The sequence below is a fragment of the Oryx dammah genome, unplaced genomic scaffold (genome assembly GCF_014754425.2).
Source record: "Oryx dammah isolate SB20612 unplaced genomic scaffold, SCBI_Odam_1.1 HiC_scaffold_27, whole genome shotgun sequence".
NCBI classification, from domain to species: domain Eukaryota; kingdom Metazoa; phylum Chordata; class Mammalia; order Artiodactyla; family Bovidae; genus Oryx; species Oryx dammah.
The window spans coordinates 110,254,006-110,277,433 of NW_024070211.1; the positions used below are offsets into that span (position 1 = coordinate 110,254,006).

Here is a 23,428-nt window from a genome sequence, read left to right on the forward strand (position 1 = left end):
TTCCCCCAGCCCACCCCCGGGCCACCTTTATGCTCGGGTTCCCCTTGTGTGTGGAGCGGCGCTCGTGCGTGTTATTAACCTTCAGATGTGATCAATCAGGAGGACTCCTTTCCCCATCACCAAGGGAACCGAAGCTAGGAGGGAGGGTATAGTAGGTTGGAAATCGGACCCTTTTCTCTACGGAGGCACTCAGTAGTGTGCTCCGGTGGAGTACTTGGGGAAGCTCCGAGCAGGATGAGAAAACTCAAGTGAAAAAGAGATGGAGTCCTCTACGGGTCTGCGAGTTCTCTCCTCATCTCTGCGTCCTTTGCTTTTACAACAATCCTGGCTCAGTAGAAAGCCAGCAAGGACATGACCCAGGGAGCGGTTTCCGCTCAAGGAGGCATCATAGAGCTGGGGGAGCCGCGGGGCAAGTAACTAAGGCAAAGCTACAGCTCTTGTCTTCACGAGGATATGGTAATGAGGGAGAGGAAAGGGAGGGAGAAGCACTCAGCGAGGCAGAATTCTTCATAGAATTTCTCTTTTCCTTCTCCTTACCCGACCCTCTGCCTAGCTCAAAAAACAGAGCGTTTTGAGTACGTTCTGGATTACTCACAGGGCCTTTTCTTTTCTTTTTTCCGGGTGCAAACCCGTGATCTGGGTTTATAATCGCCCTATAAAGCTCCAGAGGCGGTCAGGCACCTGCAAGGAGCCCCGCCGCTCTGCCCACGAGCTGCCCCCGCGAGCAGCGGCCTCGTGATTCCCCTGCTGAGCCGGTCCCCGCCTCCCCACTCCGCCTCCGCCTCCCCCAAAGCCAAGCAGCCGTCTCTTCGGATCGCTCTCCTCTCTTCCAGGAGCTCGCGTGCGGGACGGTGCTAGCAAAAGAGAGGCTGCAGCTGGAGGTGACACCGGGCAGATTACGCCTGAGGCAGAGCCGGGCCGAGCCGGGCAGATCGCTGGGCGCTACGCAGAAGAGCGGCAGGAGCGCGCGGCTTGCTGTCTCCCAGCCTAGGTGGGTAAGCGCGCAACCGCCGGGACCTTCCCAGTGCCCAGCCGCGACTGTTCAGCTGGGTCCTGTTCAGCCGCGGTTTCATGGCCAACCCCCACCCCCAGAGTCTGTCATCTACCCTCCTGAACCGAGAGCGTCCCGCCGGCCCCAGTCTTGGCTCCCAGTTCCTGCACGATGCAGAGACCTCAGCCTTCACAATCATTCTATCCCCATCAGCGAGATCATGCCCCGAGGATGCACAGAGGCTGAGGCTCACGCAAAAGTGGAGCGAGAGCGATTTTCTCCTCCGCTTCCCGGCTGCGAGCACTGGTCTCACCAATGGGCTCCTGGCCAGCAGCAGCCGAAGGCGCGACTCAGAGCGGTAACCTGTTACTTCCCCAGAAACCGCTGTCTCCCAGCTGCCTACATTGCTGTGCGAGTGCGCGCGCGGGGCTAGGTCCTATGGAGAGTGTGGAGGCGGTGGCCTGCGGGCTCTATTCTGCAGGCTCTTGTATCTACCCAGCTTTGCCCGCACTCTCTCTGTTCCCTGGCCTTCGGAAGCCATCGCACCAATGCTGAGCGCGGAGCAGGGACGCCGCGCACCTATCCCTGTCTGCCGCCTCCCGCGCGCTGGGCGCAAGTTGGTTTCCCCGGTGATGTTCCCCTTGCCTCCCTCACCCTCCCCGGGTCTGTACAGCGAGAAATCCGGGATGGAGGGGAAATACAGAAACAAGGACGGAGCCCGGTTCTTGGCTTCGAAATGGTTTAAAGCGGGTGGGGCAAGAGGGAGACGAGCGAGGTTCCGACTCGCTGCTTTCTGGCTGTCTGGAGTACAAGGTGACTGTATATCTTCCCCAGCCAAATCCGAGGGAGACCGTGAAAACACGAACCCCTTTTTCTCCTCTCACCTTGTCTCACCAAAGTCCCCGTTCCCCGGAGCAGTTAGCCTCCTTCTTTTCAGAGAATTAGCCAGACACAACAACGGGAACCAGACACCGAACCAGACGTGCCCGCCCTGTGCGCCCTCCTCCCGCTTACACCCCCCCACCCCGCCCCTCCCGCCTGCCCGCCAGCCGGCTGCTGAGACCCAATAGGGCTTGTCACGGCTGGGCTGGAAAATCGCGCACTGAGTCTCCCTAGCCCTCCTAACCCAGCCGCCCGAAACCACGCGACCTGCACTGGCCTTGGGTTCCCCTAGTCTCAGCGCTGCGCTCCAGGTCGCGCCACCGCGCCGCCAGACTGGAGAGGAGCCCGGGGCTACGTTGCGAGCGCCCGAATCCCAGAGCTCGCGTGCACGTCTCCTCCCCTAGTCCCCAGCCTGGCGCTCCCCCAACCCTGCCCGCCAGCTGCCCTTCCTTTCGCCTCTCCCTAGCCCAGACTTCAGCGGGAGCGTCCGCGCCCCCCGCCCCACAATCGCCTCCCGCGCGCCTGGACCCCGGAAGCCCTCCCCATACAGCTCTCGAATCTCTTTGCAGCCCTTTCTAGTGCCCGACCGGCCGAGGACCCCGGACAGCAGAGGCCTCGGGACGACCGAGCTGATGGCGTCTTCGACCCCTTCTTCGTCCGCAACCTCCTCGAACGCGGGAGTGGACCCCAATACTACCAACCTGCGCCCCACAAGTAGGTCCTGCTCCAGTTTCCTATCAAATGTAGGAAAGATGGGGGCGCTGGGACCTGAGGAGTCTGCGCTGGCGTAAAGGGAAGGGGGAGCGCGGAGATGATGGAGGCTAGAAAGAAATGGGGCCCTGACCCAGGTCCAGCCAGAGGTCTTTAGACTGCCAGGGATGCTAGGTGATTGCAGGGCTAAGAGTTGGAACCATGCAGGGTCGGAGCGGCGGCGATCTTTCGCTGCGGGTGAAGGACGCGCGGTGGGAGTGTTGCTTTTGTTGTGTTGTGTCTGGTTTCTTTGCTAGGTGAGACGACCGGGGTCGGTGCCCGGGGTGGTGTGAGGAGGTGGGAGACTCAGCGGGAATAGAGCTTTCTATCTCCAGATTTCGTTGAGCCGAGATCTGACCCCTCCCCCTCCGTCTTTCCCCCTGGAAGTCTACAATCAGCGGAAATTTCGACGTTAATTGCAGCTTTTAGAAAACTCGGGGTCCCTAATTGCTCCAAATTTGCTTCGAGCTATTGACGAGTGAGGGAGAAGCCAGTGGCGAAAAAGGAGCATAAAACGTTCTGAGATTAAGCCTCGACATTTCAGACAATTAATTACATTTCAAAGACAAAAAAAAAAAAAAATGGGGCGCCATTTCAGTGGCAAGAAGTGGGGAACAAGGAGGAGCCCAGAAGGTTTGCCAGGGCAGGAGAGAGCAGCCCTCTCTTTTTTCCGGGGCAGGAGACGTGTCAGCAGTGGACACCTCCCAAAGGGTGAAAGGGGGAACCAGATAAAAAGGTGGCGGGAAGATTGTTTCCCCATCCCTCGGTGTGGCTCCTCAACCCATTTGTAGAATCTAGGCTTAATTCGGATTGATTTCCTACCTCTTTGTAGAGGTGGGAAGATGGAGAAATTGTTTTCCGTTTTCCACTTTAGATTGAAATGGTCTCCCTCCAAATCTATCAGCTCCAGAGAGTAAGGGCCCCAAAATTTCTGTATAAAAAGGGGGCTTAAGGATGGTACTGTGATCGGAAAGAGGGCTCATTGCTTCGCTTTTATGGCACTTTCTATAAGCTTGAGAAAACATCAATTGTTCTCAACAAGGAAGGTTGGCAGGGGGTGGAGGAGGGAGTGGTCAGGTAAGCCCTTTATCCTACCCATTAGGTGTTGCCCTTGGCTTCTTGGCAGGAGACCTCCTCTTATCTTTAGACTGCTTTCCAGTTCCCTTTGCAGCGCCGATGCCCCACCCCCAGTGAAGCTACAATTACCCACACAATAAAAAAGGACTCAAGAGAGCCGCCAGTGTTGGTGGCTCGTGAGCTGCACACTGGCCACCAGAGCTGCTCAGAGGCCTTAGTGCCTTTGTCTGTTGCTGAGGCACAGACGGATTTCTTTTCCAGTTCTCTCCACATTTCCCGCCCCTTTTCTGCTGCCTTGGCAAGGGTGAGTATCCATAGTATTCATCCACCTTCAAGTCCTGCACCCCCATCACACCCCTACTTCCCAGAGGCAGCCCCCAGTGGAGCCCACGTGCCCAAACCCAGGTCCAGACCCAGCAGAGGCACTGACCTGAGTTCGTTCATGGCCTGGAGGTGACGCCCGGAATTGGCCAAGGCAGAGGGAAGATCCTGAAACACAGGTTCTGAGAAGCACCTGTCTTGTTTCCCGCCCCAACAGCCCAGCGGCGGTGAGCATCCCAGGCTGCACTTACTCACCTGGCTCTCTACCCACTCCCGCCTGCCCAGCTGGCTCCACTTCTCTGCTCCTCCAAGGTCTCCTGGGAAGTGGCTTTGCTTCATTCACACAATCTCACACAACCTCTTCCTGCAGCGACCCCGCCTCTGCCCTAGACCACTCAGCCTTCCCTACATCAAAGGGGCTCTCTCACTTCCTCTTCCCACCTCACTCTCTTTCTTTCACTGTTATCCCCAACTCTAAAAGGCAGTGCAGTGGGTCTGAACTCCAAGCCGTAGCTGAGTGACCTTGGAAAACTCTCCTCACCTCTCTGAGCCTCACTGTTATTACTTGTAAAAATGAGTCTTAAGATTAACACTCCCCTTGCTTCATAGGGTTATGAGGATTAGGTGGGATGACGTTTAAGGTGAAAGCACTGTAAGGTGGAAATAGCACTTTACCCTAAAGGTGTTGTAACTGGGGTTTAGCTTTCGCACGGATTTACTGTCTGATGCAGGAACTCCATCTGTGACACGCTGTCTCTCTGACATCGGGCTAGTTCCTCTCCCCGCTGAGGCTCTGTTGTGCCTCGGGTTTAATGGATGTCACTCTCCTTATCGCAGCCAACATTCGCGCCGGGCTGAAGGCACCGGCCGGGACGGGGTGGGGGATGGGGGGGACTAGAGACGCCTTGCTATGAGGAATCTGAGAATTTCTCGCTAGGCGCACCACACCAGGTCGCATGCGGGCTCCTCAGGCACCCCTGTACTCCTAGAGGGAAGCTGAACCCTGAAAGCAGGATGGACACTGTGGAGTCTGAGAATACGGCAGCTCCTGAGTCCACGATTTAGACCTCGAGAGAAAGTGTCTGATTCCCTTTACTTCTCGAGATGCCGGAGGGGAGGGTTAATGAGGGGCAGGCTAGGAAGAGGGGGCAGGGATGAAGACCCCAGGCGCACTATTGTCTTACTGACTCCCCCAATCCCACTGAAGAGCAGCGAAGCGAGCCCGATCGTCTAGTCAAATACTATTTTTCACCCAATTAATTCCTGAACTCTTCCGCGACCCCATTTCATGCCAGTTTATTTTAAGCTGCCACTCGGCTGGAGACCCGCCAAGAAATTATGAGACGCGTTGGTCCCAGATGTCTCTGGTGTTCCCTTTCCTGGCTGCTGTGGTCGCCCTTCGGGCAGAGACCAAGGGACAGGGCCTGCGGGTGGGTGCTGGGCAACTGAGGAGCCAGCCCTGGCCCACTCCGCGGCCCTTCGGCGGCTACCCGACTGGAACGGCTGGGGTCGCTTGGAGGCCCAGCAGAGCGCGGGGCGCGCGGCCTCTCAGAGACACTGTTCCCTATCTGAGCTGGAATCGGAGAGGGGCTGTGGGGGGTTCTCTGAGGGCACGAGTCCCTCTGTCAGCCCAAAGGTCAGACTCTTAGCTCGTTGGGGAAAGAGCTATTTAATGAGGCGCACTGGCAAAGACCTGCCCCCACCCTCCCCAGAACACCTTTGCCTTCGACCGGGTCCCAGACTGTCCGAGCCTCACTGAACGCGCGTCTCTTGCTTTCTAGCGTATGACACCTGGTGCGGCGTGGCCCATGGATGCACCAGAAAACTGGGGCTGAAGATCTGCGGTGAGTGAAAGGGCCCGCTGGGCCCCAAAGGGCTTCGAGGCGAGCTGGTTTGGCGGGTTGGGAGAGTGGGATGTAAGCGGAAGGGGATCCTGGCTTCTGAGTGTTTTCGGAAGTGTCTACAGCCCCGACGCCGGGCGGAGACGCTCCTCTGCGGGTCTTGACCTTCCTCTGCCCTCTCCTGACCTGTTCCCAAGGGAGCTTTTCCGATAGGGTCCAGGGTTCAGGGCTCCCCTGGCTAGGCTCGAGCACAGCGCCCCAGTACCTCAGCCTCGCTCTTCGTGCCCCGCGCTGGGGCAGTTCTGACCGGAGCGCTCGGCCTGTGTGTCGCGAAGGTGGAGTAAAAGGTCTGGCTTTCCTGGAGAGCAGGCCCAAGGCGAGATACACAGCTAAGACGGTGGCTAACGCGTCGTACCTCTTCCCCCTCCACCTTTGCGGGTTGAAAGTGGGCTTCTCGGCTGGACATTTTTGCCCCGAGATGTCAAAATGCATTCAGCTTACGTTCTTTGAGGCCTTGGAGGCCCAAAGAAAGGATTGCTTGCAGCCTTAGGTGGCCTGCCTGGAGGAGGTGCGGGCAGTGCAAGCTAGAGGTTTTGCGGAGCTTGCCCTTGAAGGGAGAGGCGGGAAGGGAAAGGGGGCCAAGGGGGCGTGGGGCCGCAAGAGGGAAAGAGAGGGTGTCGGGCACGATTCGTCAGAGAGGAAGGAACAATAGATCTGGGAGCTGGAGGGGAGGAAAGAACAGCTCTCCAGAGACGTGAGAATCTGAAATGAAAACGCCCAAGGGGGTGTGATTTTTTTTTTTATTTTAAGGAAAAAAAAAGATTTGTTCGAAGGAACACAGCTGAGTGGCTCCGGCTGAATAATGAGGACTTGCTTTCCTTGATACATTTCACCGTCTAAAATCTCTAGCCTTATCGGGCCCAGAAAATACGGACGTCCCCGGGCAGGGGCTGGACAGGCGGGGGAAGATTAACGAGGGGCTTATTAAAAGGCAGTCCCTCAGCTGCTGCGCTCGGGAGATAGCGGCGGCGCAGGCGTGGGCGCGCGCGCCCACCCGGCCCCGCGAGCCCCTGGCCTCTGGGACAAATCATCCCGGGGCCCCAGGGCGGCGGCAGTTGGTGACCTGAGAGAGAAGGCTTATTTAGCAGTTTCTGGGAGAAACCCACTCTCCCCTGCCTGACCGCGCGGCGCCCTCCCTGCGATTCTGGGGCTTCGTCCCCTTGATCCGAGGAGCAGCAATTACGGCGAGGAAGGGTTGCTCAACTCCAGGACCTAGGCGTTCTGCGGGGAAAGCCCAGCCTTGGCTTTGGCCCTCTCCCCTGCACGCGAGTCCCGGGCCGCGTCCCCGCGCGGGGGCAGCAGGCGGCGGCCGAGCTTTGTTCTATAAATAACCCCCTCCCCCAGCCGCCATTCCCAACTTAATAGCCCGTTTCGCGCCAGGTCCCTTCGGTGGCCGCGGCGCTTGGCTTCGTCAGCCGTCATTGTCATGCAGCTGGGCAAGCAGAACTGAGCGGGCCCTGGGCGCCTGCCACGGTCGAGGGCGGGGTGCGGGCGGCTGGGGCCGAGGGCTGCTTTCCCCGCGGTGCAAGCTTTGCCTGGAGGGCGGCCCTCGACCATCCTGGTCCTGGCTTCCTGGCCTCGGTCGTGGGCGGTGCTCCCTGTTGCCCCGACTGCAACAGGGGAGTCTGGGAGGAAAAAAAAACTAAACGCCGCTTCGAGAGACACACTCGAAGTGCCCCGAAAGGGTAGAGGGGCAGGAGCATCCCTGGATCCGGGATTAGGTGTCCCGGAACTGGGGTCCGAGAACTGGGGAGTAGAGGCTTGCATTAACTTCCTCGGAAGAGGAGCTCTGGCGGAATTTGGGGGCTACCATCCTTGGGGAGTTTCTTCTGTTTTTACTCTCTTCCCCAACACTAATTTCAAGAACGTTGCAACCCCTGAAACAGGAGAGGGCTGGCAGTTTGCCCACGGGAAACTGGCTTCTGCTAGTATGCAAGCTTTGGGGGCCACAGGCTAGAAGGCTTTCCAATACGTTCGATTCCGAAAGGAAACACCGAGAGGATTTGTTTTTCTGTACTTTGAGCCAGCTTGGGCTTTCCATTTTAGTCTAGTTCCCGGAGGCAAAGTGCAGTCTTTGGTTTTGACCTGAATCCACAGCCCGTCCCCTCCTCCACACACAGATACCCAGCCCGCTTTCATCTCAGGCCTTCGTGGGCTTGAAAGGTGCCCTCTTGGCCTGACCCTATCCAGGTTGGTTTGACCTTTCACCTTAAGATGGTTGAGGGGACTAATGGTGATCTTCTCATTTCCAAATCCATTGCCCTGGGTAACCCCCATTAAACGTTTCAGTGCCTTGCCAAGATTCAACCTCATCCACTTTCCTATCCCCTCTCCTAGATCCCCATCCCCGACCAGAAAAACAAAGCTGCTAGGAAGGCCCCTGGTCTCACCGGTGGGACCCTTAGTTCCGGAAGCAGAATCGCCTGGGAGAGCAGTCAGCCAGGAGAAACCCCAGGACTTGCCAAGAGGTGGAGAGCAGGGTGGTTTACAGGCATGATGGTGTGGCCCAAATAGAAGGAGATACAGGGAGCCCTGAGTTCCGGTTCTGTGCTCTGCTGACTTACTGGTGAGTCCTTGGGCCTCAACCACTTTTTTATGCAGAGCTCCCAAACTGGCTCCCAGTTACAGCCCCTGAGCTGTTTTATTTAGCCCCATGCAGTGTGTTTACATGTGTGTCTTATTTTGTGTCAGTCACCAGCTTTTAAACATAGATTTCAAATTCTCTATACTTACAGTTTCTTGAAACAAACCAAAAAAAGGTGTTTGAGGTGGGGGAGAGATCTGGCAGGGTACTCATATCCCAGAAAAATCAGGAAAAGAGCCCCTTCCTCTAGGGAGATGCAATTCCACACTATAGCTTGATGGGTGACAGCATGGGCTTGGGCTTCAGGCCTCACTTGCTTCCTTGGCCAGGTGAGCCTTATGTCAGGCTCAGTTCAAAGCCCCACTTGGAAACAACCAGCTTGAACCCAGTGCTCTCTAATTCCTCACACTTCCCCCAACTCATGGGGCTGATTCGGTCTTTGAGTTTGGGGTCAGCTGTGAGGAACCAGCAGCAGAGCCCAGAGAGGCTGAGGCAAGTGGAAGAGAGCCAAAGCTGCTGTCAGCTTTGATCAGGTTGTAGCGCCTCTTTGCCTCCTGAGATTGTTAAGTGACCAGTTGTTCACAGGCTTAAAGTGAGTGAAAATCATTCAGTTGTGTCTGATTTTGTGACCCCATGGACTATACAGTTCATGGATTTCTGGACTTCAGTAGTCATGGACAATACTGGAGTGGGTATTCCCTTCTCCAGGGATCTTCCCAACCCAGGGATCAAACCCAGGTTTCCTGCATTGCAGGCAGATTCTTTACTTACAGTCTGAGCCACCAGGGAAACCAGGTCTCAGGGGCCTCTGCTTCTAAGACCACTTGCTAGCCAGGGAGGTTGTCAAAACACTAACCTCAGTGTCCTTGAGGACATTGTCCACCACCTCATCCTTGGAGAAGCATACAGTTCCTTCTAGAACCTCTCAGAGCCCAGAAAGGCTGGGGCTATTGACCATTTTTTGAGGCTCCCAATATTTTAGAAAACATATACATTCCCAAATAAGTGCTATTCTGAAAATCATATCCATTAAATGTTTACATGAGCAAACTAATGGCTTTTATCATGGGTTATAATGTAGTATTGGCTCAGATGGTAAAGAATCCGCCTGCAATGCAGGAGTGAAAGTGAAGTGAAGTTGCTCAGTCGTGTCCGACTCTTTGTGACCCCATGGACTGTAGCCTACCAGGCTCCTCAGTCCATGGGATTTTGCAGGCAAGAATACTGGAGCAGTTTGCCATTTGCTTCTCCAGGGGATCTTCCTGACCCAGGGATTGAAACCAGGTGTCCCGCATTGTAGGCAGATGCTTTATCATCTGAGCTACAGACCTGGGTTCAATCCATGAGTTGGGAGGATCCCCTGGAGGAGGGAATGGCTACCCAGTTCAGTATTCTGGCCTGGAGCATTCCATGGACAGAGGAGCCTGGCAGGCTACAATCCACGGGGTCGCAAAGAGCTGGACACGAACTGAATGACTTTCACCTTCATAATGTAGTATAAGTTGTGCTATGCATAAGATAATTACAAGAGGTATAGTGAAGTGAAGTCGCTCACCTGGCTCCTCCGCCCATGGGATTCTCCAGGCAAGAATACTGGAGTGGGTTGCCATTTCCTTCTCCAGGAGATCTTCCCAACCAAGGGATCGAACCCAGGTCTCCCGCATTTCAGGCAGACACTTTAACCTCTGAGCCACCACTCCAGGAAGTGTGGTTCAGGAATGGGATGCAGGTTTAAAGTTGCGTTGTAACTGTCATCTCCCATTCCTATTAGGACACCTCTGGGAATGTCTGTGTCAAGAACTCTTTTGGAGATAATACCCAAAGCCCAAATGCAGGTCCTCGTCCTTTCCCAGAGGAAAGGAGATGCTCAGGGGTTTCAAGGCAGAGACCTTTCCAGGGAGTGAGTCAGAGCCAACCAGAAGTCCGAGACCTGGAGAGCGGGAGTTGAGCAAGGCAGGACCTCATCTCCATTAGGGCACATGGACATGGTCTTTTCAGCCTGAGAGATTCCACAGCTGCCAGTTCTGGGCATAGGGGAGCAGTCTTACCCAGGAGCCAGGTGATCCTGCACCCCTCTGGTAAATGAATGAGGGCTTCTGGTTTTGGACTCAGGGTTCGAAGGAGGAATTCAGAAAGTAGGAGAAGAGGTGAGGGAGAAGATGCAATCCCCATCTTCATATCTAAGTGTGGAGCTCTATTATAGGGTATCCTTCTGATGTCCTTTAGAGCTTTAGTGATACGTTTAAAAAGTGCTGGGAACAGTGGAAGGCCTGGTGCCTCTGCCTTTCAATTCTTCCCTCCAAAAATAGACCCTGCTCCTGCATGTGGGAGGATTCTAATCACCCCGGCCTTCCCCCTGCATCCCTCCCTCCACTCCTCACCACTGAATTGCAGTCCTGGGGAAGTAAAGCTGAGTTTCCCAGAATAACTTGCCTCTCTTCCAACCTCTTGGGACTTTACTCCAAGCCTGCCTTGTGACATTTGTGACTCCCCGAGGATCTTGGAATCTACAAATACAGCTTTGGGGTCACCAAGAAACTTAAAACTTTCTTCCTCTTGTCAGGGTGTCGTATTTCTGACTAAGATTGAGACTGAGTTGGAGGAGATGAGGGAAGGAACAGAAGCAGGGATGGGTGGCGGTACTGAGGGAAGAAATAGTGCTCTTGGCTGGCAGAGTCTCCAGCCCTTTCAGCTCAGCCTGCTTCTAGGTTTGCCACTGGTAATGTTTGCACTGCTCTCCGCAAGCAGGAGAGATTTCCACCCCTTCTGAGGGGCAGAGGGAAGGGCTTTGACTCCCACCTTGGACTCAGAGTTCATCTCCATGGAGTTCTTCTCAGTTTATTACATTGTGGGTCACCAGCTGCCAACCTGTAAGCTCCTGGAGAAGAGGGGATCTCTCTCATTTATCTTTATTTGTCCACCATCCTAAATGCTTAGCTTAAGTCCTTTTCCACAGTAGGTGCTCAATAAGTATTTATAGAATTAAATTTTAGGCTTTCTTGTCTCTTTCTCCTATACCTGTATTTAAGAGGGGGAGGGAACAGGGAAAGCTGTACTTTAGGTTTGGGTCCGAAAAATTAAACTTACATTCAACCCTGGTAGCGTTTACCTGGTATACCCAAGGAAAGCATCTTCCCCAGTGCTCAGTGCTGGTCCTCACCTCCTCCTCCCTCTGGCTGCATAGCCCATAAACCCAGTACTGGCAGCATCCTCTCTCTTTGCATCCCTTCCCTTAAAACCCCATCCTGGGGCTGGTTACTGGTGTGGAAGCTGTCCAATTGACTTAATTCTGCATTCACGGTCATGTTCAGAGAGGAGAATGGGCTTCACTCACTATTTTTCTCTCTTGCATGACTGGGTCTGTACCACTGATGACACTTGACGCTGCCCCCTCCCCGCCTGAAGGCGAGCAGTGCCAGAGCCCTTACACTGAAAACACAGACACGCGGCTTCTCCTCAGGGGATGCGAGGATCCTGCTTGGAGAGTCAACCTGGGCCGGCAGCTAATCCTGTGAGGCCGGGAGTTTGCTGCCCTTCCTCTGACCCAGCTTCTTGTGCTACAGGCTTCTTGCAGAGGACCAACAGCCTGGAAGAGAAGAGCAGGCTTGTGAGTGCCTTCAAGGAGAGGCAGTCCTCCAAGAACCTGCTTTCCTGTGAAAACAGTGACAAGGATGGCCGCTTCCGACGCACGGAGACAGACTTCTCCAACCTGTTCGCCCGAGGTACTCCCCACCCCGACCCCAGCCCCAGTGCTACCCAGTAGGCTCCTTATTGGAGTTTCTTTACTTTCTCCTGAAATTTTGCTGATCTTACCAAAAGAAGTTATTATTCCCTCTGAAGCATCGTGAAACTGCTTTCCCAATGTCTGATTAGAATACTCTCCCTCCTTCCATACTGTCCAGGTCGCCATCCTCTGAAAGCTGGATGAGGATAATCAGTAAAACAATCAACTCTAAAGATACTTGCAGGGACAAATAATAGATTCATAGACTCTGAAAATCCAGAACAAGCTTACATATAAGAAAATCCAGTGATTCTTTTAATAGCATTTATGCTCCAAGGTGGTGGCCACCACCACAACAAAATCACTCTGTGGAAAGCTGTGTAACTGGGCCTCATGACCAAATTGCTGTCCTAAAGCTCATTTTTCTTTTGAAGATCTTTCAGTCACTATTGCTGCCCCTACTACAGTCTCAGCAGGTGCTTTCCCAGTCTTTCCCGATGAGCTCAGAGGGAAACCCATTACCACCTCCTCCTATGAGCTCCCCACAGGCCGTGGAGGCCAAACCTTGCCAGGAGCCAGCACAGGAAATCCCACCCATGACAAGGTCATGCAGGACTCGAGGGAATCCCTGGGCCATCCGACCCATGACAAGGTCATGCAGAAGAGTCCTGATGAGCAAGGCCTCAGGACTAAACGGACCCCCTGGACCTGCTCGAGCATCTACCCCCGAACCAGAATCTGTCTGTCTTATTATTTTATGTCTTTCACCAGCTCTTCTGACATTAGCAGGGATCTGTCTCTGACCAAAAGAATTAACTTAGGGCTCTAGTTGATAAATCTCCTGGGCATGAAAGGAGTGTTTCAAACCCTCTGTTAGCATTCTAGCTTACATGGCAGCTTTATCCAGACTCTTGCAACATTGTTGAGCTTATGCAGTGCCTGCTGCCAAGTTCTCACATCCCTTATCCATTGTGTTCCTGGGAGTGCATATATTCAGGATGTAGAAAAAACAAGTAATAGCCTTAGCCTTAGCAACATTAGACTTTGAGTTAATAAGTTCTTTCTTTGCTGTAACCCGCTGAATCTTTGCTCCATAAAAATGTAACTCTATACTCTAAGGGTGACGCAGGCTAAGAATTTAAGAAGAAACACTTTAAGGAAAAATCATTGTTCTGGTGTTCTGGCTGGCCAACCTTTATCAAAAGGAGGTCATGGAATATCAACAGGTCTCCGGAATAAAAGATGACGTACAAAAAATAAGACTTTTGCAGGAAGGAACCTGATATTGATGAAAGTTATTACTGATGGAATGTTGAGTTGACTCTGCATTTTTCACCTTGCTGTATGTATAACTCAGGGTATAAAAGCCCCGAGAAGAATAAAGTAAAGGGGCCTCGCTCAGAGAAGCTTGGTCACCCCGTGTCTCTTTCTTTATTTCTTTATCTATCTTTCTTCATTCGCCGACGTCGTCCATCCTGAGGATATCCCTGGACTCTGCTGAGGCTGGACCCCAGCAAAACCGGAACAGTAAACAAGACTCACAAAATATGAGAGGGATAATCTGAAGAATAAACAAAGAACATCATTACAGCCAGTCTGTTCTTGAGCTGTGACTGACAGCTTCCGCTTTTCTCCATGGCTGCCTCGCCTGTCTGACTCTGCCTAACAAAAGTTGGAACACAGAGTCACGTCCTGGCATCCCAAAAGCCGAGCTGCAAAGGATAAGGTCAAGAGACAGGCAGGAGTTCCCTCTCCCACCCTCATAAGTTTTCAGTCTAAGGACAAAGAACCACCGTCTTCAGGGAGTCCTCAGCCTCTACCCACAGAAGCCTCACCTTCCACCAGCAATAGATCAAGCACATCATAATAACACCAAACCAAAAGGCCAGTGTCTGAGCCAGATGTACAGAGACATACCTGGTACTAGGGCAGCAAGACAGAAGCCCTGTACATCACACGCCTGACAGGTGCCCAAAGGAATAACAGTGGTATTGAGCAGTGGTAGGCTGCTTGTGGCTTCTCAAAGCTTTCTACTTATGAGCATATTAACTGTCAGAAAGTCTGTGAACTCCCAGGGAGTATAAGCAACACTTCTGTGTACATGATTATGTACACTTTTCTGCAAAGATGGTCCAACAGATAATGCATGTATGTATCCTGGGAGAAAATTAGGCCTATAAAGATACCATGGATAGTAGGGATTTCTAAGCTGAGGGAATCCAGATAGGAGTCAGGTGATAACCACACACTGATTTTTCCCCCTCAGATCTGCTTCCGGCTAAGAACGGGGAGGAGCAAACTGTGCAGTTCCTGTTGGAGGTGGTGGACATACTCCTCAACTATGTCCGGAAGACGTTCGATCGCTCCACCAAAGTGCTGGACTTCCACCACCCCCACCAGCTGCTGGAAGGCATGGAGGGCTTCAACTTGGAACTCTCTGACCACCCTGAGTCCCTGGAGCAGATCCTGGTTGACTGCAGAGACACCCTGAAATATGGGGTCCGCACAGGTAATGTTGAGGGCCAAGTGGACCTGCAGAAGCACCTTTGCCCTGCAGCAGACCTTTTCCAATGGTCAGGATGTCAAAGTCATGTTGAAAGAGAAACACAGACCCTGGTGAAGGAAGCAGCAAAATACTCCCTGACCATAGAACCTCCAGAGGCACCGGCAGTTGGTGGAAGACCCAACCCTGGCCTTATTATTTATTGTTGTAAAAATAGACTTAAAGGATAAAGATACAGATACATGGTGCTGTGTCAAGTTTCATTGTTGATTCTGGGTTATTCACAACCTAAAGAGAGCAGAATGGTCCATCCCTCACTTCTTTTCTCTCTTCCATTTTCATCCCTGCCTCATTTCTGATGAATCCTATGCTTGTCTGTCCCTGAAACTGGGGAGAATTGGGCCCACTTCCTTTTCTTTCTATACTAGTTTCCTATGGCTGCTACAAACTGGGTAACTTTAAGACAACAGAAATTTGTATTCTCTCACAGTTCCAAAGGCTAGAAGTTTAAGATCTAGGTGTCTGCAGGGCCATGCCATCCCTGAACACTTGAGTGGGATCCATCCTCACCTCTTCCAGCATCTAGTTGTTGCGGGAATTCCCTGCCATTCCCTCTCTTGGAGATGCATCACTCAATCTTTGCTTTCACCTTCGCATGACATTTTCCACGTGTGTGTGTCCAGATTTCTCTCCTCTTTGGATTAGGGGCTGCCCCAATCCAGTTTGGCCCCATCTTAACTTGTTTACATCCACAAAGACCCTATTTCCAAATGAAATCACAGGAATCGGGTTAACACTTGAACGTGTCTTTTACGGGACATGGTTGAACCCACTGCACCTTCTATTTTCCAGGCCCCATGGTCACACACTTATACTCTCTTCTCATTCTGTTCCATCCTGTGGAGTTTAGAGGTTCTGAGGCACCAAATGCTGTCTCCAGTGGGGACCCCTGGAGGGGTAATACCCTCTTTCCTCCTTTCTGTGTTATAGGAGCTCTCTCTACTTGGTAATCCTGGCCAAAGTGCCTCAAGTTCAAAGACTTTGGGGATCTCTGTCTGGCTCTTTCTAAGCCTAGGGATCAAGCAGTGGTTTCTTCTTCCTACCGTCTTTCCCCGCTGCATCCTGGCTTTCCTGAGCTCTTGGGCAAACAGATGGATGGGAATTGGCAGTCTGTGGCACAGATGTCACCACAGGGAAGCCCCCGGGGCCATGACTGGTAGTGTCTTGTGCTGTCTCTCTCTCTCTTTCTCTCTCTCTCTCTCCTTTATTATCTTGCTCACTCTTCCTAGTTGTTTGAAGATATGACTGGGGAGGGTGTGGTAATAGAGCTGAGTAAGACTACTGGATGTTAGAAACAAGGGTTATGATGAAATAACGAGGCTTGCCGAAGAATCCCAAACAGCTTTTGAAGTCTGCCAACACCACTGGTATAAGGGTAGCTTCCTTGAATAACTGAAAGATGGCCAAGACTCAATTATATTACAAAGTCTGCTTTTGATTTTTAAAGAAAAGTGTGCTCGTCGGTCCAGTTATATCTCACCTTGGTCTGATGGCTAATCTGTTCCTGGATAGTTTCACTTTTGTCTGAAGGTATTTGTTAGTCTATGTCCATCTTTTGTCTTTGCTATGCAACATGATTTGGATATATTGTCAACTGGTGTGATTGCCTTTATTTATGATTCAAACCTGTATTAAAATGAAATATTTATTTTCATGTGAGTATTAAAGATATACGTATGTACATACACACACACTTACTTAAATGGACTTCAACAAAATTAGTTATGTTGTAGGAGATACAGATATAGTAGAAGAAAATGAACTAGTTTAAGCTATTTAGAGTAATCTACATGAATGTCTGGAATCTGGCCTTGAACTTACACTAAGCTTACTATTTCTGCTTCTTTTATTTTCTCTAAAGATCAGTATTATTTTTCAAGGACCCTTGGAGTGCAGAGATTGGTATATTCTGCTATAAGAAGTCCTAGTCCAGATGTTCTGAATGAGTCCTCGTCACATGGAGGGAAGGGCAGACTTTCAAAGAGAAGGACTTAGATCAGGAACATTCCAACATTAGCTCTCTGACAGTTATTTCAGAAGCACAAGCAATTTCCGCTGGAAACACAGCAGTCAGCACATCTAACACCAGTTCTCTGTCAGACACCCCTAGGTAATCTATTGCGATGGCTCCTGCATGACAGCCTAACCTGCTGTATGGGGTTAAGCTTTCCCGTGAACGCCAAATTGGCCAAAATTTGGCAATAATCCTGAATTTGCCATTGCCGAGAACAAAGCCTGATAAAGCATGTGGTGGGTTGAAAAGGGCTTTTGAGTTATATAATAATATAAATTATTCTACCAACAACTCAGTGAATGAATGAGGCTGTGTCTGCCCCTGTTTCACAGAGCAGATGCCAGGTCACCTCAACAACATATGTACTTTAATAGTCACCCGACTATATGTGGGCAAAACACACCAGTGCTTGACATCATTTTGGACTGACACAGAGGCCCAGAGAGTGATGGCATGCCTAGGCACCAGCCGCAGAGCTGGCATCAGCTCTGCACAGGCACAGGCCCCCTCTGAGGCCTGCAGCCTCTTCTTCTCCATGAGTATACCTTGACTTGGGGATCAAAAGCTTGAGATGTTAAATTAAAAATTGGAATATTTATGGAGAGAAATACGACCACCACATCCAGATTTGTACTTTAAAAAAAAAAAAAACACACAGTAGCAGAGCTCATCTGGAAATCAACAAATAAGATACTGGACAGATTTTTCTTTTTATGACATTGGATTTTTAATTTAAAAGCATTATGCTTTAGAAACATGAGTTTGAGAGACATCTTCAGTGCTAAATGTTGATAAAGGGTGGGTCAACCTGCCCTTGCTTCAGTATTCTTGGGCAGCCCTGTTAGGCCATTGGGATGGAGGTCCCATCACTGTGGCCTAGTGGAGTGGAACTTTTGAATTGAAGACAGCTTGAAAAATCTGAGTATGCCTTGATACTTCTCTGTTACTCACCTCTTTAGGTCATCCTCGATTTTTCAACCAGCTCTCCACAGGATTGGATATCATTGGTTTAGCTGGCGAGTGGCTGACATCAACTGCCAATACCAATATGTAAGTCCCACATATTATTTTCATATAAGCAACATCCTGTCTGAGTATGGATTATTGGGGTAAAAGTCCACTTCCAATGGTTCTATAAAAATTTTATTACATTTACCTTAGTCGTCTTTTCTCTTAAAATCTTTTAGGTTTATCACAGTTCTGAATTAATGGTGGATGGTTGATAAACTATATTTTAATTGAATAATGCAGTTTAATAAGAACATGATCATAAGAAGTAATAACTTTAACTTTTAAAGTTTAGTGTGAAACTTCATGTTAAAAGACTTAGCATTTCTTAATGATATGTTTAAAGAAGTCATGTTTTGGGGTATGATCTTGGTCCATTTTTCCACCCAAGCATATTGCTCCTTATCATTTAGGTCATATTTTCTTCAAAATTAAAGGGGACTGTAAAGCCAGCCACAAACCAGTTTGATCAGCCTATGCTTAACTAAAAATTCTAAAACAATTCATGTAGTGATAGTCCTTTGAAAGGAATTACATATTCATTTGAAAGGAATTATATATTGCTTTGAAAGGAATTACATGTTCCTTTCAAAATAATTGATTGTTTTTCTGAATGTGAAATTTTTTTCATATTTATATGAGTAGGCAAAGCCAAAGTCTTTGTTTGTTTCTAAGTTCTTGTAAATTTATTTGAAACTGACTCTCAAATCCTGGTGAGTAGAAGGGGGGTGTGTAAGTAATATTTGGGTACTCTTCTGGTAATCGCCCCACAGTTTATTCTACATGCGCATGCCCTCTCTGGAGACAAGGACAGATTACAGGTTGATGGAAAGTCAGCATAACCTACTGAGTACTGTCTTTTCTTTAACTTTATGATAACGTTTACCACTCTCTGTATATCCAGACAATGGTACCACATTCTGTGAAAGTATCCAGAGGGAAATAATATGGTTATTGCAATAATTTTTAAGTGACTTTATAAGAGTTATATGGATTCTAGTCACTAGAAATATTTGGAAAATAACCATCTACTTTTTAAGTTCATGGTAAAGTAGGCTTGTTGTGGTAAAGTAGGGAGTTGGGGATGAACAGGGAGGCCTGGCGTGCTGCGATTCATGGGGTCGCAAAGAGTCGGATACGGCTGAGCGACTGAACTGAACTGAACTGAAAGTAGGCTTGAAAAATAAGTTTAGCTTAAAGAGTGGTATTACTTAAAGAGAGAAATTTCATTTGACATCAAGATAGAATGTAAGTTATTAAAGTTCTAGGTATTCTATTTTTCTTAAATAAACTACTACCAGCCACAAAGCCTGAAAGGTCATTTTAAACTTATATTGATTTGTGTGTGTTCCAAAGCTGTTTAATGCTGTGACTCAAAAGACTTAACTACATTCAGAAAATTGTCTATTAATTAAGGATTCCTTCTTTGTTTATTAACTTAAAACAATGACAAAATTTAAAAAGCAAATGTGATAACCAAGGCCGTTAGTGCTAAAAGGCATGAAAGATTAAATTGATTGAAAAGCAAAATGGTTTTCCTGCTCCATGCTTGTAAATCAAAGTTAACTTCATGGATTGTTCATGTTGGATCACTGAGGCTCTGAAGAACTGGAGGAATTTTGGTCAAAGATACAATCACCTGTATGATCTCCTCAACAAAACCTCCTCTTCCAGTCTTTATAATCTTTGTGGTTTGTGAGATAAAAAAAATATATCAGCAAACATAGACATCATAATATATTAATTATAACTTGAAAAAGATGCTAATGCTTAATTGAACATCTCACACTAAGGAATTATTTTAATTAGAAAGTTTAGCTTTTTGAAAGAAACTTAAGTATTTAGAAAATAAATGAGAAAAATAGAGTAAAAGGTATATACACATTAAGGCCCAAGGACCCTTAATTATATATAAGCACTGAATTCACACAGTGTCTTTAAATGTGTATTCTGTAGGCCTCTTGGCTGTGATCTCCTTATATATCTATATCTATATCTCAAGGTAAATAAAAGAAATTCACCCTGTTGAACCATTTAGGACCACATATTCTCCTAAAAGGCTTTCCTTTAACCAAGGAGATCTCACAAATTCTCCTTTTTTTTTTTTTGGTATGTGTTCATAAAATCAAAGTCTGTTACTCTTCCCTTAGCTCAGCCATGAAATGCTAAAATATTGTCCAGCCATCTGAGGTCAAGGCCAGTCCAACTAAATGGCACATAGTAATTGCAGCTGTACTGAACAGTGGATATTTATAAAATATGATCCGATTCCAACAGATCGATCGCAAAGGTTATTTACAATTGTGAAATAGTTTCTGTCAGTTCTCAAGACAAGGCATTGTCTGAAGAAGTAATAACTATTATCTAGAAATTGTTCTAAGCCAGGTCCCCTGGAAGATCATGAAATGTGGCACGACTGTCAGGAGCTTATGTATAAATTTGCTCCCTTGTGACAATACCTTCTCCAACTGGGAACAGTGTTCAAAATAAGTTTAGAAAAGAATGGCAAAAAGGTCTTTTCTGGCTGAGTAGGATTTAATTAGTGATATACTCATTTTTTGATCTGTAATATTCATTGAGTTTGGGTGGCACTGGTAATGCAGAATAATAACTACATTCCTCAGTATAGTCTCTTTAAAAGAACTATCCAATGTTTCCATCCAAATGACAAAGTATAAGGCACCTGATGGTTAGAATAGAAGGAACATTCATGTTTATGCTTTCACACCTGCCTGTGCATTCCGCTTGGAGATACATTCTTCCAAGCAAAGGACTCTGAGGAGTCAAAGAAAACATCACCAGTGTGTAGTTGGCCACAGCATATACAGCTCTTTTCTTCCAAAACGTGGCCACTGATCACAACTGTGCAGGTTGAGCAGTGCCCGGGTATAAACAACAGCCTGCCTTCAAGGACTTGATGACAATACATAATCCCAGTGGCAAGATCTATCACAGCCCTTTGTTATGAGTTATGATTTCAAGTATTTAGCACTTTATTTTCATAAAAACTACACAGAAGGAATTTTCTTTGCGGGTTATCCATCACTTTATACTAGTAGGCAGGTTGTTACAAAGGAGCCTGTAATGAGTAGTTCTCGTTTGTCATAGAAAAGCAGCTCTGATGTAAAGGACTTGGAATTCAGGCTGGAAAACACCCTAAATATGAGATCTTGGAACAACTTATTGAATTTCTCTGAACCTCAGTTTCTTCTTCAGAAAAAAAAAATGAAGAATTACATCCATCTTACAGAGTAGTTGTGAAGACTAACCAGGATACCGGGGTTAAGTGCCCAGTACATACAAGGTACAGTGCACACACCCAGGAAAGGCAGCCACCCCACAGGTCATCGTTCCACGTCTGCAACCCCTCCTCCCTTCACCCTTCCAGCTCTTTTGTTCCTGTCTCTCATCATCTCTGGACATCAGAGGAGCTCACTAAGCTCCCCCTCAGGTGTGTTATCTTTTAAGGTAACCACTCTATCCAAAAGGAGGATAAAATCTAAGAGGAGTGTCAAGTTAGTAAGTCAACATGAAAAATGATTTCTTCCTCTCATTAAAATAGTTCCTGTTTTTAGCAGTCACCAAGACGCAGGGTCCTTGTGCCTTTCTGATCCACACTGAGGCATGTGGCTCTCACCTTCAGTATCTGCATCTTCATGGTGCAAGCTAGCTAGTGGAGTTCTAGCCATCACTTATATGATCTAGATCTCAGAAAGGAGTGCAGGCAGAGGAAGGAAGGACAAAGGAAGGAAAGAAAGAAAAGAGGGAGGAAGGGCAAAAGGGAAACACACTCTTTCCTTCCAAGAACCTTCTCAGAAGCTCCATATGACATTTCTCATAGCATCTCTTTAGCCAGAACTTAATCCCATGGTCACACCTAGAGAAGATAGAAAATAGTCTTTGGTCTGAATGAATTACAACCCCAAATAAAATTGAATGAAGTAAAGGAAATCTTTATATTGGTTAGCAACTGGCGGATTCTGCCACCAGAGAAAATCAGCTTAACAATCGGTTTGCCTTGGTTCAGAGTTAAACCCACTGGGAAGGTGAGTTGAACTCTAACCAGGCTGACTCACTCCCCTTCTCAGAACATAGAAACCCTCCTTTAGTGTCGCTCCCTGAATGTCAAAATCATACTGTTTTTAAATCCTTACTTTGAATCCTATGTCCTGTGTTCTTATGCTTCAACCTAGAGCTTTTGGCAGGTTTAGCTTCTTATCCTCTGATTCTGAAATATCATCCTGTACTGTGACTTTGGCACCTAACCAGCTTCTTCTGAATCCATATTTGACCTTTGATCTCTTCACTTTATCCACTTTCATCCGTCATTTACGGAAGGGGTACCAAACCTGGAGTCCTGGCTGCAAGAGAAGAGTCTCTTCCAAGAGTATACACAATGATGTGTGTATCCTCGTTGCCTTCCTGGAGAGAGAGACTATAGCTTTCCTGGAAGTCCTAAGGATATCCATGATCTCAGTTAAGAACCACTGCTCTAGGGTGAGCTTCACAGTCTTCTCTGAGGCTTTGGGTACAAGCAGACTCCCAGTTGTAAACATGGCCCGGATGAGAAAGCAAGTTCCGAAGGGAGTGTCAGGAATGGGGACGCCATGTCAGCCCATGTGACAGGCCTGGCTGAGGATCAACAACCATGGGGCAAGCTACCAGCTTCCAGGAGAGGATGTCAGGACTAAGGTCATGAATCAGAGTAAGTTTCAGTGTTAGCTGTGGGGTTAAACTAGTCCTTCAGACCCAGGCAAGGACTGTCAAATAGGATTCAGCTAAGGCCAAGATAATGGATTCATCCTAGTAAACTTCTTCCTCAAGACTGGGAATGGTGTCTTGTGACAACTTTGTCTCCTCGGTATATAAAAAGCCACTTGGCAGAGAATAGTCATTCATTAACTATTTATTGAACAGAACTAAGGCGTTTGGAATCATGAACCTGGCATAAATAAGAAATCTGAGGTTGATGTGATCAGATGGTCTCATGATCAAACTTTCTAGATTCTTCCTTCTGATCCTGAGAGTAATGGTCGTATTCCTGGTAAGACTAGTTCATGCAAATCTGGGGCCTAAATTGATTCCAATCATGAAGTGGACCAACCCTCTGGCCTTCCACACCATCCTTTCTCCCTTCCCCGTGTGGTTCCTGCACTGACTTGATTCTGGTCCAGCTTTCATCCAGTCCTTGACAAGGTTCTGATATTATGGTATATGATTCCATTGATTCCTTGCCTTACCCTAGAGAGCTGTCTCATTTGGTACTCTGAGACTCTAGCACACAGCCGGCCACCAGTATCTCTTTACCATGCATACATTTTTGCCAACAGTCGGTGGCACTGTTTATAATGCATTTGTTCAAGAACGGATAGAACCACATCATGAGTTTGCCCCTTGGTACACTCAGCAGCACAGGCTAAACCAGGAATCCTTCTCTTCTTCTTCCTTTATCAGGCCATCAGACATGAGGGAGTGTTGGTTGCTACGGTGATGGGGCTCAGAGCAGAACCAAAGCATGATTGTGACCTCCAGAGGTGATGGTAACTGAACACATGATTTCCAAGGGTGTTCCTCCTAAATTTCAAGGGTCTTCCCAAGGAAAACAGACGTATT

General features: G+C 48.7%; 1 protein-coding gene across 1 annotated transcript in view; it reads left to right on the plus strand.

The window, feature by feature from the left end:
* Positions 1-811: 811 nt before the first annotated feature.
* Positions 812-23,428, plus strand: part of GAD1 (glutamate decarboxylase 1) — a 39,654-nt gene continuing 17,037 nt past the window's right edge. The window contains exons 1-6 of the mRNA XM_040229320.1: positions 812-991; positions 2,443-2,587; positions 5,803-5,865; positions 12,070-12,228; positions 14,497-14,739; positions 17,767-17,857. Of these exons, the coding sequence (XP_040085254.1) occupies positions 2,506-2,587; positions 5,803-5,865; positions 12,070-12,228; positions 14,497-14,739; positions 17,767-17,857 (638 nt within the window). The 5' untranslated portion in view covers positions 812-991; positions 2,443-2,505. The remainder of the gene's footprint in view (positions 992-2,442; positions 2,588-5,802; positions 5,866-12,069; positions 12,229-14,496; positions 14,740-17,766; positions 17,858-23,428) is intronic.